This window comes from Etheostoma cragini, chromosome 6 (genome assembly GCF_013103735.1).
Source record: "Etheostoma cragini isolate CJK2018 chromosome 6, CSU_Ecrag_1.0, whole genome shotgun sequence".
Lineage (NCBI taxonomy): Eukaryota > Metazoa > Chordata > Actinopteri > Perciformes > Percidae > Etheostoma > Etheostoma cragini.
This window is the reverse complement of record NC_048412.1, coordinates 23493943-23512781: the sequence shown is the minus strand read 5'-3', so window position 1 is coordinate 23512781 and position 18839 is coordinate 23493943. Positions and strand designations below refer to the sequence as shown.

The 18839-nt window shown below is 40.3% G+C and overlaps 1 protein-coding gene across 1 annotated transcript in view; it reads right to left on the bottom strand.

The window, feature by feature from the left end:
• Positions 1–44: 44 nt before the first annotated feature.
• The window catches only part of pear1 (platelet endothelial aggregation receptor 1), a 44451-nt gene continuing 25656 nt past the window's right edge, over positions 45–18839 (bottom strand). The window contains 17 exon segments of the mRNA XM_034874799.1: positions 45–1188; positions 2857–3051; positions 3345–3407; positions 4065–4191; positions 4452–4561; positions 5116–5414; positions 5612–5747; positions 5864–5995; positions 6106–6258; positions 7175–7277; positions 8255–8418; positions 8576–8696; positions 8835–9009; positions 10180–10392; positions 11296–11432; positions 11820–11922; positions 14237–14483. Of these exon segments, the coding sequence (XP_034730690.1) occupies positions 1049–1188; positions 2857–3051; positions 3345–3407; positions 4065–4191; positions 4452–4561; positions 5116–5414; positions 5612–5747; positions 5864–5995; positions 6106–6258; positions 7175–7277; positions 8255–8418; positions 8576–8696; positions 8835–9009; positions 10180–10392; positions 11296–11432; positions 11820–11922; positions 14237–14483 (2618 nt within the window). The 3' untranslated portion in view covers positions 45–1048.

The following is an 18839-nucleotide window of genomic DNA, read 5'->3' as shown; positions in this document are numbered from 1 at the left end:
TAATAAGAAACTGCATTGACATTCAAAATGCTGCTGTGATTTGACTTGCAATTCCCCATTTGATGATGGTTTATTATTCACAACATAAACAGTGTTTGTGCTTATGAGCTTTTGGTATCTATTTAGCATACATGTGCAATCTTTGGTCACAAACCCCTTTTAAACATCTTAAAATAGGGCTGCTCTTTTACATTACTGTGGCTCTAACATTCATTTCTATATTTACAAAATTCTCATCTGACAGCAGCAATAATTTGTTTAAACCAACAGGGGCCATGTGTGTCAGTTGTCTCAATGAAACCACCTTACTTCTCCCTATTTCTGAAACCTGAATATCAGTAATAAAAACCTTTTTTAATAATGTCTCAGCCCAAAGCCTGGCAAGATACATGCAAAACAAACTTGTGTGTATCTTTATGACTTTTGTCTTTTTCCTTCTATAAGGATGACATGGTTTTTCAATGAGCGAATCAAAAAGAACTCCAGCTGTGCCGAGTTCATCCAAAGCTGCCTGTTAAAGTTGGGATAAAAAAAAGAGTAAAATACCTAAATTAAGAAATCTTCAATTTGTTAATTAGATGTTTTTGATGATGAAGACAGAAAAAAATATTTCTTTTGAACATGCAAAATGTCTGGGAAATTTAATAACAGCACGTTTAGATGAGTAGAAAGACAAACATGACCAAGTTCCTGCTTTTAACAGTGAAGTCTTGTGGCTTATTTTTCCCATGGGAGGTGTGTGCAGCTGAAGCCCTGCTGGCGTTGCCACAGTCCAACCTTCCTCCCCGCAGCCTGCTGGCTCCCCAGTCTGGATGACAGGTCTGTCACGGTGAAACAAGTACCACTTAAGCCCACAGAGGGGCAGTGTTGGGTTGACAGGGGGGGGGCGGCATCCGCAGTAAACAATAGTTCCTCCGTGGGACTAGATGCCAGTCTGCAGCTCTGCTTATCAAAGAAGAGCGTAAAGGTTTGCTCTGTCTTTGCGAGCACAGGCCTAAAATCATCCCCAGAGTGAGGAGGAGGGAACCTTGCTCTTCTGCTGTGACTATCACTGAGGTGCTCTCCTGGGGGAGGGGGGGCGGCGGACAGGCGGCAGGTCGTAGTGTCCCGGGATGTGGCTGTTCACGGGGAGGTCGTAGTGGCTCTGGGGATCCTCATGCGGAGCGTGACCGAGCGAACTCTGACGTTCTGGGGTGGGGGTGGGAACACATTGAGATAAACGGAAGCACAAGAGTATGTCATTTTTTTGGGTTTTAGTTGGAGTGAAAATGTTGACTTGTCTGAAATGATCACATTTTAATGTTTTAACAACTATTTTGATTAGGTGTCTTCCTGGTACTGCGGTACACAAGTGTATACAGTACATTACCTCAGTGAGTTCACCTAGTCACTCCTTTAAGACTGCACTCTCACTCAGTCATCTCTTTTTTACACCTTTACATGGGGCTGGTTTCTTGATCACATGTCTGATATTTGAATGACACCTGTATTTATCTAATTACTTTCAGATGAACTTGTTAGAATACTGACTTAGTTCAGTTCTCCTTTGTTTCTTCCTAGATTCACCCACCCTTGTGTGTCTGTTATGTTATAATTATCATCTGCCTCACTCCTTTTTGTTAAATCTTCGTTGATTGGACTGAACTTCTCTGGCTCACTCATGCATTTTGCCTGATGCCCTGTGAATTGGGTGTGGTTACTCTCAGATATTTACCAATTTTAAGCCATAAATTCAGTGACCCAATCATAGAAAAATGTGCAACTCCTTCACTTGTGCCATGCAACAAAACCATTGCTCTCGTTTAATCTGTCTCTTTCTGAGTCAACTCCTCTTTAATATCAAGCCTTATGTTGCCTAGCCATCTAGCATTTTATTTCTTTGCGCCATCATGCGTGTGTTTGCTGTCCCTGGTTTGCACATCCACCGGTTGTCTAAATCATAAAAGCTCTAACAAAAGGATTTCTTATATTATATATAAGGAATTTACTAATTCTATCCTACAGTAAATGTAGTCCAAAATGTGGACGTTGAAGGAAAAAAAGTAGAGTATGTTTGGAACTTCTACTTAAAGCAAATACCTTTTTTATAAAAACAAGTGAATTGTCTGCTCAACACAGATGGTACAAAACACTGAAATGTATACATTATTGTACATTAAACTTAATGAATGTATAAATAAAACATCCTTCAATCTGCTACATTAGTGTGAGTTTATTACTACAGACTTTGTACCCTTTATTTATTGACAGGCAAAGCTGTTGTAAAATGTTTCTATCATAAACCATAGTCGTTTGCTTCTAATAGAGAGAGTAAATCACATTTATGGAGGCAAGTGCCATTTTTCTCAATATTCACTCAGTCATATTGCTCCAGACTACGGGTGTTAATCTATTTCAGTGGAGGAAAATTGATATTGAGGCTTTGCCTCATAACCTACAACATCCTTTATTAGTCAGACTTTATTTTGATGTATGACTGGTGTCTACAATAAAACGCCGGACTTATAAAAGCACATCCTCTTTCTGGTTGTTCAATTATCATGCTCTGCCTTCAGGAAGCCCATCCTCCATCTGCAAAGAACAAGACCTGTTCTAATGTTTGATCGGGACCCTTAAAGAAACTTCAGTTTATCATTTATTATTGAAGTCTGAAAAGGGGTTGGAAAATGTGTGCTGTCTTAATTGGAGGAAGGATGATGAATTTTTGTATTGATTGGTCATTTGATTAGTTTCAATTACAAATTGCTTGAAAAGCATGTCTTCAAATTATAATGATCATTAAAACACAAGTATCAACCAACTGTTTTGTGAAAAAGTCTAACTCAGCATTTTGCTGAATGAGGTCAAAGTGCTCACCTCTGCGGAAGGTGGCGGTGTTGAACGGCGGCGGGCTGATCTCGGTGTACGCTCGCTCTCTGGGCACGGCTGACTTCATCTCCATGTAGCTGCTCTCTGGGTGGCAGAAGGGCAAGCCCGGCAGGTCTTTGATGGTAGCGTAAGGATTCTCGCTGTTCAGTGAGCTGCTGCTCACCGCCACTGCGTCCTTCAGCTCTGTCGCCACACAGGACGCAAAGAGGAAGTCAAAACACATCTGAAGTCCATGCGGGGAGTCCGAAACATGTGGTACAACAGCAGGATTGAGGTCAGTGAGTCTTCAGTCTGTACACTACAATCTGTGGGTGTACAACGATGAACTAAATTGCTTAAATCATGCTTTGAAACATAGTTTTAGCTAGGATCCCCTTTTCTGATGTATTTTTGGTATTTCTATTTCTCTCGTAAAGGTGTTGCAAAGAGAGAGAGAGAGAGAGAGAAAGAAAAAGGCTGAAAATAGGGTGAACTACCTTTGCTGTAGTATTTTCCGAGGCTGGCACTGTAGCTGTAGCTCCGATCGATTCCAAAAGCTCCTGTAAACAACACAAATCTGGCACCTTCATTCATTTATGGCAAACTAGTCAAAAGCAGATAATCTGCTTTTGTTTTCATAGTTTGATATCAAATGTACATTGTTGACTAAAATAATTGTCTGTCCAATGTGATGTTTGATAAACTTTGTGTGTGTGTGAAAGAACTTTCTCCTCAGCTGTGTCTATCTCTCCCCTGGATTTACACTGCTGTAATTTTTACAACATCTTTGGTATTAAAAGCTGTTTTCTATACAGGTATTGTTTTTTTACACTGATAGCTGATATTCTCTGCAGGTGCTCAATGTCTTTAATGATTATTGTATTGTTAAAGACAAACCAATTCAATATTTTCCCCTGAATGATTCTTCTGTCCTGGTGCATAACCTTTGACTATTGGACATTAAGCTTTCCACTAACACCCAGAATAAGGAACTACATTGAATTATGTTGGCAGGTTATATCAGCAGTAAATTGGAGGTTTTACAGATAATTATGTAGCTGTGGTCGGGAAACCAACTCATTAGCTTGGAAATGTTAATCCACTCATTTAATTTTTTTCTCTACTGCTGCATTTCTATCTGCATAAGTGTCTCCTAAAATGGATTAAGTAAGTGATCCTGAATGGGAATAACCTAGTGGAGAGTCCCCCTGACGGACCTGAGTCTTTGCGAGGCCCGTGGTGTTTCCAGTCTGCAGGTAGGGTGGCGTTGCTCTCAACCCCAAACAGGCCCCGTCTCTCCCTCTCCATGTTTTTCACACTGCAGAACAGCTGGTTATTGGTGTTCTGTATGACAGAATAATAAATCAGAAGTCCTCAATGCAAAGAAAATGTACCAAGTTAAATGTATACTTTTGACATGAAAACTAAAGAATTGGGACTAACTGGTCAACATTTTATGATTTTATGGCCCTGAAAACACGGCCAGCTGTTGTTGGCTGGATAAATTACCCATTTCTCGCGGTGCTGCACTACAGTTGCTATGAGGTCTGAAAACTGCTTAAAGTATCGGATCACTGCGCTGATGTAACAGAGGTGACATTCACCTTGATGGTGCGGTCATGGTTGTTGGGGAGGTGTGGCAGCGGAGGCCTGTTCTGGATCAGTGTGTGGTAGCTGGGGTTGGAGTAGTAGTGGTGATAACTGTGAGGAACATCTGTAGGCCAAAACAAACACATGAATTCACATCTGCCGCCATTAAATTACCTCAAAGTCAATAAAATGCATCTCTGTGGAGCACCTATTACAAAAACAAACAGTGAGATACAACTAAAACCACATTATGACCAAGAACAACTATAACATATACAAAATATAAAAACTGCTAGGGCCAAAGAAATCAATTTGTCTGATCCAAAAGTCGGACAAAAAGCAAAGAATAGAGAAAAGTCTATGTAGTAGAATAACTTTCTCTTCTTTATTTCCCCATTAATAATCTAAAGAATCCTCTTATCTTGTGACCCTTTGCGAGTTTGGTAACCACCACTAGCTACACATCGACCTGAAATAACTAATTATACCAGTCACAGGGCCCAATTTTCTGCAAAACAAGTACATTTAGTTGATAATACTGCTGTACTTTTCCTTCAGTAAGATTTAAACACAAGACTTTGTATTTTCACATTGTTGTGTTGATACTTTTACTTAGGTAAAGCATCTCAGTACTTCCTCCACCACAGTACTTATAAGGTATATGACATTGAAATATACCTGGAACTGCGTATTCAGAGTTGACTGTGCGGCTGGTGGAGAAGGACACGGTCGGCGTGTTGTTCTGTTTGTCCTTCTGCCTGCGGCGGTAGAGCAGCAGCAGAGCCAGCAGCAAAACCACCAGGATGACGAGCACGACGATGCCGCTAATGGCTCCCCACGACTCCCTCTCACCAGGAGGAAGGGGGACCATAACGCTCCACGACTGCTCAGACGAGTCTGTCAAACAGGAGGTGAAAAGAGAATTTATTGAATTTGTTGTTGAATATACGTATTTTAAGCAAAACAATTAACAGGGCCTGTATGACAACTGTCAATATTTTGGTGACAACAGATGCTTTTGCACCATAACACCAGAAAGTTAGTAACTCTAAAGGCCCCTCCTGGATGTGATCTTGTGATTGATGGACCAAACAGCTGCATTTGTCTCTCAGCAGTCACATTTCATGTTCATCTTTTGTCTGAATTTTCTAGTTGCTGCTGTATGATGTTGTACTCACGTATGGAGCAGTCAGAAGCAGTCCAGCCAGGCAAACATTCACAGTGACCGTCCCGGTGGTCGCATGTGGAGTTTTTGGCACAGTTAACGCACACTTCAGAGCACTGTTTGCCATAGTAGCCAGCTGGACAAACTGTAAAACACACAATGTCATATATAACATTTCTTGATTATTTTTATATGAATGTAGGAGATTTCTGTAACATCTTTGCCATGTGCGTATGTATGATTAATGGTGTAAATGCCAACCTTGATCACAGTTGGGTCCAGTGTATCCAGGTAGGCAATCACACTCTCCTGTCACATGGTGGCAGCGGTTCGACTGGCCACAGGATGGGCATGACATGCTGCACAGGTCACCATACTTACCAGCTCCGCATTCTGGGAGGCAAAGCAATAAAGAGTGAGCCAAGCCAGATGTTACACTGTCAATCCAGCACACTTCTGGTCTTGATCGTATCTGATTTTTGCTGGCTGACAAAAACACTCACTGTTTTGGCAGGTGTCTCCCCAGTAGCCTGGACGACACACACACACTCCAGTTTCCCTCAAGCATGTGTCACTGTTGGGGCAATGCTTCAAACAGGACTGGTTACAGTGGCGCCCCCACAGGTCCTTTGAACATGGCTCGTTACAGCGAGTACCTTGAGGGGAAAAAAATGGAGAGAGGATGAAAGAAGCAGTGCAAGCCCACTCTTACTGTGTTATAAGAAGTATTCCTATCCAAGTTGAATTGGCAGTACCTCGATGGAGGTATACTCCATCCAAGTAAAAGTCCTGCATAACATTGCGTAAGTTTGATTTCCTTCCATCCACAAAGACACTGATTTACATTCATTTTACAGCTGTATGAAAAGTCTGAAATGGTTGTCATTTGTTTTTCATTTCATTCATTGCATTACAATTAAAAAACGTTCTTACATTTTAATCTTATTTCAATTTTATTTCTATAATACTACTACTTTATAAAATGAGATGCATTGTTAGAAAGTAAAATATCTAGGTTGAGATAAGTTAAAAGTAACTCCATCTTAAACTATAACAGTAAGATAATACTTTAATGGGTCAGTATTAATAAAAAGAAAATACAACAATACAACTCTTGGGGAAGATTCATTTCTGGATAAGCTGATTGTCCTACTGTACTTAACTTAAGTGAGATTTTGGATGCAGGACTTTTACTAAAGGTAAAGGATCTGAATACTTCCAACACTAAATGAGATAATAATATTAACATGAAAAAAGAACATAAAAATATACAAGCTGTTTGTATTGTGATGTATTGTCTATTAGATTACAACTTTTAAAATGAAAAGCGGCAGGGAGATCGGAAAACGGTATAATAAATGGTTTTAGTAATGTAAAGTGTGGGTGATTTAAATTAATGGGTATAAATACATAGCATCCCTGGTGGTCCTTAAGTTCAGAAAACAGCACAATAGGAATCAAAGTGAAACAAAGTGGTTTAAAACCTGTGGCTCATTTAGTTCTGTTGGACCAGACTTATCTGTGGTACCAAAGCCAAGCTGGCAGCGACACCAAGAGGACATCATCACTTACCCGACCAACCTGGCAGACAGTGGCATTTCCCGTTGGTAGCTTGGCAGCCGTCATTATGAACACAATCACACCTCTTCAGGCAGCCTGGCCCAAACGTGCCCATCTGCACATGTGAACAAATGCCAACGGGCAAAGAATTGTCAGGGGAATCTCTTCAACGTTAGGCCAGCTCAGTCAGAGTCAAAATACTACACTGGCAATGTCTTGTTGTATAGACAGCCTGGTGGATTGGCATGGCAGAGACAGGAGGCGCATACATCAAAAACACAGATTAAAGCATACGGGGGGGGGGGGGGGGGGGGCTGGACAACGTTTCTACAGACAGCCCAATCAGAACTGACATGTTCCGTACAGTTTAATTATCACCCTTGTGATTTGTGTATTAGTCTTATCTTATCAAAGATAGTGGTTCATTTGTCTACTCAGCTTGACATGGAATAAACATATAGTGCATTTGTCTTATCTTCTACAGCAAGTATTATTTCACAAAGTGGCATGTGTTTTCATGCAATGCTGTGGCTTGATTCCAGAACATTTTCTGTTGCTTTAGGAAACCAACAGAGTATAAGGGTTCACACATTAAAACTGATCTTTTCATTCACCACATTTTTACTTTGCATCTCCCTTTGTTTCATATTTTTGTTTATGTACTGTAAGTTATTTTACTATGTATGTAAAGTATATTTATTTGTCCCTGTGTATAGCAATTGTCTCTTGTTTAAGCTACCTTTTTGTTATTTAGATCATTGTCTGTATTAGTGGCTGTTTGCATATTTCAAAGATCACTGGCTAGAGTATACCTACCTTTTCATTTAATGAAGTGGTGGTGTAATCTACTCCCTGTGCAGAATGATGTGAGTACAATTAGTAGTTGTGTGGAAATATGTATTTTTTGAATTTGTATTCAAAGTTACTTTTATTGTCTCCTAAAAGAGAATGCTGTCTTGGATTAAAGAAATCCCTACGTAAAACATGTCATAAAAAGACATTTTTTTTGTTGAGATCATCTGATGCCCACCTCTCTACCGCTTCATTAACAAAAGTAGGTCAAGCTTTAACGCCTCATAACCAGGCATTTACCTGGCACGGTTGGTCACAGTGCGCCCCCTGCCAGCCGGCTGTGCATGTGCAGGATCCATCTGCAGGATTACATTTTGCCCCGTTGGCGCAGTGGCAGGTGGTGTTGCATCCTGGGCCCCAGGTTCCCTCAGAGCAGGGGGTGGAACAGTCCGGCCCACGCCAGCCTGCAGACACACAAAGGGCCGACAGCCATGTTTCACAGAATGTTATTTCCCCATTCTTGCTCCAGTCATGCATTGAGTCTGTCAATAGGTTGAAGATCGACTGTCAGGCAATTAAACATTTCACAATCATAACATTTCTGTGTGAATATTTGTTTACCCTCCTTGCAGAAGCAAGTCCCGTCAACTGGTGAGCAGTCGATAAAGTTTTCACAGGAGCACTCCAGAGAGCAGTTCTTGCCATAGGTCCCACTTTTGCACTGACTCTCACAGTGAACCCCCTGCAATAATAAATAATAAACCATAGAAGGCAGATGACAGGTGACATAACTATAAAACAACAATAGGTCATTAGATTAGAACTACCAGCACAGAAATGATTGATTACTATCTCAGTCATTCAAAACTGCAACACTCACCGTATACCCAGGGGCACACTGGCATTGTCCTGTGGCGCTATCACACACCCCACCATTCACACACAGACACGGCTCCAGGCAACCATGACCATAGAAACCATGAGCGCAGGTCTCGTTACAAAACAGTCCTGCCCACCCTGGCTGGCACGTGCATTCTCCTTTCATTGGATGGCAGCTGGACAATGAAATAGAAGTAAATAATGTGAAGTACAATGAAAAAGTGAGAAAGTGCTGTCTCTGCCAAATATCCCACTTTCTTCCCTCATGTATTATTATTAGGATGTGTGTATTTACTTCTACCACATATTTGTATTGTTACTCATTTCTGAAAAAAAATATTTTAGCTGCTGGAGCCAGTGAACCTGAAGACAGTTAAGCTGAGCTAATTAGCAAACATGCACACCCACACAGGTGTTTTCACTTATTCTGGTTAATTAGCTGCCCCACCTCCACAGGTGCAACAGGAGTGTGTGGTAGATGTCGATCAAGCACAGTCTGCCCGCGCTCACACAGTCCTGAGGTCTAATCAGGTAACATTTAAACATATGTGTGGGTTTAAAATGGGTGTGTAGGGCCTGTTATTACCACATAACGGGTGGAGCCACGCAACCTCAGTACAAAAAACGCTAGTGATAACAGGCAGGAGCTATATAGTAAGAGCAAAGCTAGCTACGCAATAGTCCTAGCAGCGTCTACTCTGCTAATTCTACAAGAAGAAGAGCTAGCTACAATATTATGAAGGCTGATATGTGAGGGACCAACTGAAAAGAACTACTGCTAATGTTAGCCTTTAGCTAACCTGTGCTACATTTAAACAAACAAGCCTTCAATAGTACGAAGGAATACAAATACTTCTGACAATTTATTTTCTTTTCCCCCCCAGGTACCAGGTTGCTAATGTTAGCCCTGTCCAGTAGAAAGAAAATGCTCAAACTCCTAGTTGTTTTACGGATCCGGTGGCAGCAACAAGCTCATTAGGACCACTAGCATGAGGTGTTGAGGATCTACAAATATTAATGAGCATTGTGAAGGTAAGGTTTGCTTCATTAAAAGAACTTTAAAGCTATGCTTCAAGTGTACGTGGGGAAAAGTCTTTTGGTCTAAGTTAACGTTCAGCACGAATCTGAAACACTAACGATAGCTACAATGTAACCAACCACTGAGAACTGGATGAGCTAGCGGACGTCTAGTAATTGGGCTAACAGTGACTAGCTAATTTGTGCAAAATTGTCTTTGGCTATGCTCGCTGAGGTTCTGCTCAACCAAAGTTATTTATGCCTAGAGTAGTACTGTCTTAGAAATGTTTAAGCTTAAATCCCCTCTTCTCCTGACAACATCCACTCACCTGAGTGTGTGTTTGTCCTGGCAGAGACACGTGCGTTCACAGTGCATGCCGTATTGACCGGGATCACACATCCTGTCTCTGCAGTGTGAACCAATGAAGCCTGGCTCACACAGGCACCCTCCATCGATGTTGTAGCAGCGTGCGCCGTTAGCACAGTCACACACACTTTTACAGTCCTGACCATAAGTGCCTGCTGCACATTCCTCATTACACCTGAGGACAGTAACAAGTTTAGGTTAAATTTATACACAGAAGAGCTGGACAAAATGGTATTGATGCAGTAGTCTGTTAATTTAAACATGAACCACAAACCAAATCTAAACTTTCATTTTGCATTGCAGTTAGCTGGTCCTGATGTTAAACAAGGTTGTGTTTGCTGAAGTCCAAAAATATCAAGTTTTAAGGAAAATGTGGCTCATGCAACAAGGCAGCCTTGCTTGGCTCATTAGGGGAATGATGTTAAAGATTAACACTGTTTAAGGCATTTACTCCCTAAGTGGTATGTTTTGGGACTTATTTTAGAAGATTTGCTATAGACAAAATGCACACGGGGATACACTGCTAACAAATTGTTTAACCACTTATCCAGCTAATTCTGCTTAAATAGCTCATGTTACTGTTTGTGTGAACAGTTAACTTTTGATATTGTGTGTGGCATTTTCTTTCACAGGGTGCAAATGTTCAAACAAGCTCCTTCCTGAGATTTTGCAGACCCACACTTGCTGTGTTAAGAGCTTAGTGTTTCCTAAAATGATCAATTGGTTTAAAGAAATGCAAACAACCCCTGACTGTTTATTCTCCTGTCCAAGAATTTGTGGACTAGCTAGACCTTCTGTGCGATGTTGTGGAGATAGGTCTGGCAATGTCAGACCTAACTGTTGGGTAACTAGAAATCATGCAATCTGACATCAGTAACTTAATACAGCATGCTCATGTTAACCAACCCAGCTGGGCTGTGATGCTGAAGTGATTAAGGAAGACAAAATACAAGCATTCACTTACAGTCTTAGAAAGTTTTGGTTCTTCAAAAAAAGAAGCTGTTCCTTGAGGTAAATGGACCTATAGGAAGGTCTCATGAACATTCAAAAGCAGTGACAAACACTTTTACATACACACCTGTTCCCAGTAAAACCTTTAGCACACTGGCACTGTCCAGATTCGGGGTCACATTTGCCTCTGTTGTGGCACACACACTCCTGAGCACAGTTTTGTCCAAACCTTCCCTCTGAACATCGCTCTGTGCAAAATGCACCCTGTAGAGTATTACGGGAAATAAACTTTCAGGTAGAAATGAAGAGATTCATTGTTGCAAAAGCTTGAAGGAAAATCAACATAGCCACTTTAGAATTTATGCAGTTATTCAGAAAATAATGGTCTAGTTTGCTTTCTGATGAATCATGTCTCTTCTCATGCATGTCTTCCAAAGACAAACTTGCATGAGGACATAAGTGGAAAATCTTGCATCGGCATGTCTCCAGACAGAGATAACATGTTGGCTTGTAAATATCTCTAGAAATAACTAGACTGGTCATCCAACGTTTGGAACCAGTTGAAATATTACACACAAGGCTAATCAAAATATGGCAATCTCCATGGATAACATAACGGTTTGTGTCGGTGCAAGTTTAACTTAAACCTACCGTCCATCCAGGTGGGCAATCGCAGATCCCTTTGCCTTTACAAATTCCACCATTCTGGCAGGAGCATCGTGCCTGGCATTTCCTATGACACGCCTTCTCACAGCTGGGGGCAGAGGATAGGGTTGATGCTTAATGAACCACTTTAGTCAAAACACTCCGTGTCCTGGGACATTCCTGAGGACTTGGTTAAATATTTAGTTTTACAGATAAACAGTTAAGTTTTTTTTTTTTTAAATTAGTTATTCAAGCATCTGCACAGTGGTGTTCTGTACTTAAAGGGTAATTACTGTTTGTTTTTTTTTCCCCAAACCTGGACCCAGTTTTTGTGACTGATGTGAATAAAAATCTGACATTGGTTCAGTATTTGGCAAGATCGCTTCAGTCGGCAGCGGCGAAACAAGCTACAATGTAAGTTAATAAGGCAATTGTCCAGCTTGTATTTACCGTCACGAAAGTGCTTGTTTTGCCACTCACAGGCTCAGATTAATATTGTGTCCTACAACATTGTGGAAAGGATTTCTATGGAGTACAACCTTTCTGTTAAAGAGTAAGATTTTTTTTTTTTTATTTTTTTTTTTTAAACGTAGAAAAATCCTTAAAATTGCATTCCTCAAACCCACCAGACTCCATGTAAATAAATAGTAATTTTAGTATTGTAAAATACACTTCAGTCAACAGAAACAAAATAAAACTATTAAAAGCAGTTTTATTTTCTTCCCTCTTTTTAGTTTTTCAAAAAACCCATACCAATTTACATGTGGAAATAGGTTACCGCTATACACGCTAAAAGTATTGCTTTTTTTAAATGGAGTCTGGTGGGTTTCACACTAGCAACTTCAGAGCTGTTTCTGGTTAAACAAGGTCTCCAAGAGGTTTTAAAGGTCTATCTCTGAAGAGATCCTTTGTCAGATACTTAGAATATTAATCTGAGCCTGTCAGTGGAAAAAGAGCACTTTTGTGAAGGTAAATACAAGCTAGGCAGTTTACTTTTTAACTTGCATTGTTTTGCAGCTGCCAACTGCAGCAGTCTCCCCTAATATTTGAATGAATGACTCTTAAGTTGTAGCAGAATAAATAAAATGAGTATGTTTTGAACACTTGAAAATCTAGAGAAGTTGAACGCGCACACAATGATCTTATACCCAGCATTTAACAGTTAATGTTAACTCATATTCTCCTTAACTGCTCTGCAGATATTAAAAAGAAAGCAGTAGCTCTCTGATTGCAATAAAAGTTGGCATTTCAACAGCTTTGTGGAAATCAGCAGTAGAATAGGAATGTGTCTCTGACCAATCGGATTACTTGGCTGAAACTTCATGTTGTACAATTCAACGTGGGAACGTTATATTTTCTTATACACCCTTGATGTAAATTAATATGGACAGACTTCAAATATTCACAATACATTTATCCCATAATTATTGTTACCAAGACCGCATTCCTATTTAGCTCAGTGTATTGAATGTTCAAATTGGAAAAATAGTTTACACTTTAGTGGAAAATAATTTTCATTGCTTACTCATCCTGAGGGGCATCTAAAAACAAGATGTACAAACTCATGGCTTATAGTGTAAAACTCCTTTTTTTTTTTTTCACCTTAAAATTAAGTTGCGGAAACAACTTGGTAAGAACTGACAATCTTTCTTTCTTTTAGAATTTTTTTTTTGGGCATTTTATGTATGACTACATTAAAGCAAATACATGCAACAAAGGGCCCCCGGTTGGTGTCAAACCCAAAGCTGCTGCATCAAGGAGTACATCTCTATAAATGGGCATGCGCTCTACCAATTGAGCTTCCTGGGCGCCCAGAACTGACAGATCTGTCTGACAGACCTGAAAAAAATGGAGTGGATTGTTTCTAATCAGTGGAAATGTAACATGCAACATAAACACAACATTTTACTATGCTCCTGGGTGCTTGATTTGTTTCAGGAATGTATTAGAAGTATTTTTGTTTCAGTTTGTTTATGGTGCTGGGCGCAGCTGCCTCCCTCAAACAATGGGCACATCTCCTAATGCAAGTCATGCAACAATGTTTTCAGTGAGTGTCCAAAATCCCGTTTGGCCGCTCCCTATATAGTTCACCATCAATATATATATTTAAAAAAGATGTGTATATAGAATGAGTGAGCGGTTTCAAACCGCTATTGCCATTGTAAGCATGTTAGCATGATCATGTAAGCATTTAGCTCAAAACACCACTGTATAGCTGCACATTGCACTCTTAGTCCTGCTGACAGATAATGTGTTTGTAAAACTAGTTCCTCAAATTGCAAAATATTCTGACTTAGGAAATCTGTATGTACCATTCTAAATTGGAAAAACAGACGATATAAATCTTGAAAGTGAACAATGTTTTTGTTTCTGTCTCTTTACAAAATCGATATAGTATTTTGCAGTGACTCTTGTTCACTTACAAAGTCCCGGTGAATCCGTCCCGACAAATGCACTCTCCGGTTGCTTTATCACAGGATCCTCCGGTCCCACACTTGCACTTCTGTAGACAGCCCTTCCCGAAAGTGCCTGCTGGACAAAACTCCTCGCAGTAGCGGCCTATGAACCCTGGAGGACACTGACACGTCCCCTTGACGGGATCACAGAGAGATCCGTTCTCACACTTGCACTGCCGACTGCAGACTGGCCCCCAGTGTTTGTCATCACAGGCTGAAAGGTAACAGGACAAACTTATTTATTGATCATGTTGTTTAGCCAATATATTGAAGCACACCTCTAATTCTTCTGGTTTATTCAAGCAAAATTGTGCTTCCCACAATTGCTTTGTGTGATTTGCTTTGTTTTTAGTTTAAGCTTCATCTCAAAATTTGGCATACAGTATTTAATGATACAGTTTATGTTAAAAACTAAATTAAAGACTACATGGGGGGGAAAAATCCATTAGAAATCAAACACTACAACCTTCATATTGGTCTTTGCCTCACTTTATAACACTTATTTACCCAGAAAAAGTTGGGTTGTTTATATCACCGCTACTGCAGTTACAACATTTTCACCAGGGAGGGTCTCACTTTCATTGCCCACATTTTCCAGCGATTTAAGCCAGTCAACTTCCAGTAATACGCCTCATACTCTAAACATTAAGTCTGACCTACTGTACAATGCTAGAAAGGAAATAAAAACATTAAAGTAAAATAAGATGACTCATGATTATTGTAACTTGCATATGGTGCAAGTATGATCCTTTTGTGTGTGTCTTGTTTTTCCTCCCATACACTGTGGTGTAGCCTACACTTAATTACATATGATGTTATGAAAAACAAACGGAAACAAATCTGATTAAATTAAACAACACAGATGAATAACAGAATAGAAACAAGAAAGGAAGAGTGCTTTTGGATGACAAAGTACTGACTCTTCCACATGTTATGGATCTCCCTAATGCTTTCACATTCAAATCTCCCCCTTTAGCCCTGGAGTGTTCTATTACCAACAAATACTTTCGAATTAGCAGGGAGATTTACATGGGGCTCACAAGACGGCCGAGTTTTAAATGGTTAATTTTACAGAAGCCTGAGGATCGACTGCAGAGGGGTTAGCGTGCAGCGGAGATTCACACAAGGTTTGGATTTCAATACATGATGAAGAGATCTCAGTCCACTGGGTTGCGTTATGAGAACACAGATTGGTCATGGATGCATTCTTTAAATTTCTCATCAATACCTTAAACTGTCTTGGACATAGAACATCATTGAGAAAAGGGGATATCCAATAGCACTGACGTAACACATGGATGGGTGTCAGTTATCTTCTCTCAAGCTAAGACAATTCCAACAATTTCACACTGACCTCTCTGAATCATCTTTATGTGAGCAGCAGACATTTGTCAAGGCCTGAGCTACACGGCCATGTTCCAAGTACTCCCCCTTTACCTTTGCCTCAGCTGCACATGTGCCCTGCCACAGCTTTGGAAAATACAAGGACTGATTTAACAATAATTACACAGAGGTACAGCCAAATTTGGTCTGGAGCAATGTGCACAGCCGTGGACTGTAGTGTTTATTGCACTAACGCAGAGCAGGACTCTTGCCTCTTTTTGTTTTAAATGAATCATACCTTCACTTTTTCTTTGTAGGCATTGGGAAGGGGTTCTGTTGGAGTGTGTCACGTTGACTAATGACAAACTCAGCTGGACCAGCAATTATGTTTACAAAGACATTTTCCAGGACAGCTGGGGAGATTTACCAAAGGGTCTGCAGAACTGTCCGCATAAGATCTGTGAGGCTGATGCATCCAGACAGTTGGTAATCTAATGGGTTAAATTTACCAGGTTTTTCTTTTTTTAATAAGCAACCAGCTGGCAAAGTCCGAGCCCTCAGTGACTAAAACTCTTCCCATGTGATTGTTTATCTGCCTGTAAACATACATTTTCAAGTGCAAGGCTTTCTAACAGTGTTGCTGAGTTTGTTTACCTTTGTCAAATACACTTAGCTTAATGATTGATTAGTGCTTGTCGTAATCTTATCACAGTGACACAACAAAACACTGACAACACAGATTGACAGAACTTGTGCTCTCAGTACTTGATCTCAATAATGAATACAATTTCAAAATAAAAGATTAAGTTAACAGTACAGTGATACAAACCAGTATATGTAATACCATGTGCATGTATACCCACTGAATGACACACTTCAAAACTTGCATCTCTCGACCGTCTTATTTGGAATGCACACTGATATGGTGGGAAAATTCTCCCTTTTCCCCTGGGAATTGCCCAAGTGTTTTTTTTTTTTTGTCTTGCCTACAAAGTCCACAAAATGGATAAACAGCCCCCACTGCTCATTTTTGATTTCAGTCCCTCTATCAAAATCTGCCTTCAGACTAGGTTTGCGTTAAATACTTTTACATACTTTGACTCATGACATTTTGTAGCTCCCAATGAGCCACAATCCTTTTTGTCTCTTAACTCAATCATTGACTTTACCACCACATTTCCATTTTTCATTCCACATCTCTTCTGTTTTTGTTAAGGGTGGAATGTTACTAAGTACAGTATTGTTCTCATTGTGAGATATACTGAGATATTTTGCTGATTTTAATCCAGCTCTGTCATTTTTGTGTGAGCATTGTGTTTAGATGAACAGTGTTTGGCTTCCCTTGGTAGCGCCAGTGCACGGATTTCCCAGTGAAGCAAAGCAGTAGAGGTTGTAAAGCATTGTGGCGGTCCTCCGAGATCTCTGCAGACCTCAGCTGCTCTCCTTCACCGTGCACCGGCCCCACGGAAGGGAAGCCAAACCCTGTTCATCTAAACACAATGCACACAAAGATTACACAGAGCTGGATTAAATTTGCAAAGTTTCCTTTTTAAATACAAATTTGAGGTACTTGCAGAGGTGTCAGTACAAATACTTTGTTACCTTACTTAAGTAGACATTTGTCTATCTATATTTTACTGGGGTAAATATTTTACAGCAGACTTTTCATTCAATTATCTCTACTTTCTACTCCTTACATTTAAAAAATGGCTCGTTAATCCTATTTCAGTTCGTCTTATTTTCATTTCTGCTGGTCATCCTGCTTGTCGTCATTTAAAAAAACACAAAACCAAAAACCTATCCAGATAAACAGCGCCATCCAGAGTACATTTGATTGTGGTTGGATGAGAAATATGAACATAGACCAGTCCGACACACTTTTGGTTTGTACACAATCCATTAAACCTGCACATGAAACAAATCACGTCAAACCCCGGCAAGTAAATAGCATACACATGTAGCCTAGTAGGCTACAAAGATGTCCGTGGCAGAGACTCAAACTCGAGCAAAATGTCCCAACCAAGTACCAGTTTGGAGCTTGGTAGTCAGGAAGACCAGCCAACCCTTCTCATCTCATTGTCAGTCCAAATTACCCACAATAAGCAGTTTGATCTCACTCATGTAATGCCATCAATTTTCTAAGTGTTAGTAGGCTCAGTGAAACTGAGTCCAGTGTGTGGGAGACCCGACTCAGAGGAGTAGAAGTTAGTGAGGCCAGCGTCTCCACGGCAGGTGACAGTGAACACAGATCCACTGCGCCAAGCATGGATGAAATAGTAAATAGGACTACAGTGTCAGCGATATGTGTAGAATCAAGTGTTTGGTGGCACGAGGACTTCTGTTCACTTACATAGCCTATGCGTGTGTAATTGAGTGAGTTTGCCTACCCGACCCAGGGTTTGTTCCATGGGAGATGGATTTGTGCGTCCGGCATCCTGTACGCCATGGATGTCTGAGCCTCCAAAACTACAGACTCAGATACTATGCATTTTCCTGTGCCAATCTTTTTGTGGCACAGTAAGATATTTCATCCACAGGAAATACAGAGGATGACTGAAAATATTTTCTAAGTGGATTTTCATTCATTTCTCAGCCTCACAGAGGTTAAGTAGTCTGCGAATTAAACAGTTAATAGTGTGAAATATTATCCACATATATGAAACTTATGGAAGATGAGTGGATAAATTATATTTTTTCATAGACAATGTCACAGACATATGCTAGTAAGTGAAGTGGAAACATTATTTTGTAATGTTTAATGATTTTCAGCACTTTTCAGTTCAATTTTGGTAAGTTACCGAGCCAGAAAAGGCTTTGCGGACAGCCTGCACGTTCACACGACTGCTCTACAGTTTGCGTGACGGCCCGCGCATTCTCACTCTCAAGTTATTTTTATTTTTTTTATATATCACAAAGTGTCCAAAAACCAGCGTACGCAAGCTTCTTGTGCGCATGCAACGTTTATACATGAGGCCCCAGTACTTTTACACCTGAGTAAAAAGCTTGAGTTGAATCTTCAACTTCTACAGAAGTCTTTTTAAACCCTAGTATCTACACTAACCGGCCACTTTATTAGGTACCCCATGCTAGTAACGGGTTGGACCCCCTTTTGCCTTCAGAACTGCCTCAATTCTTCGTGGCATAGATTCAACAAGGTGCTGGAAGCACCTCCAGCGAACTCATTGTCATGTTCAAGAAACCAGTCTGTGATGATTCCAGCTTTATGACATGGCGCATTATCCTGCTG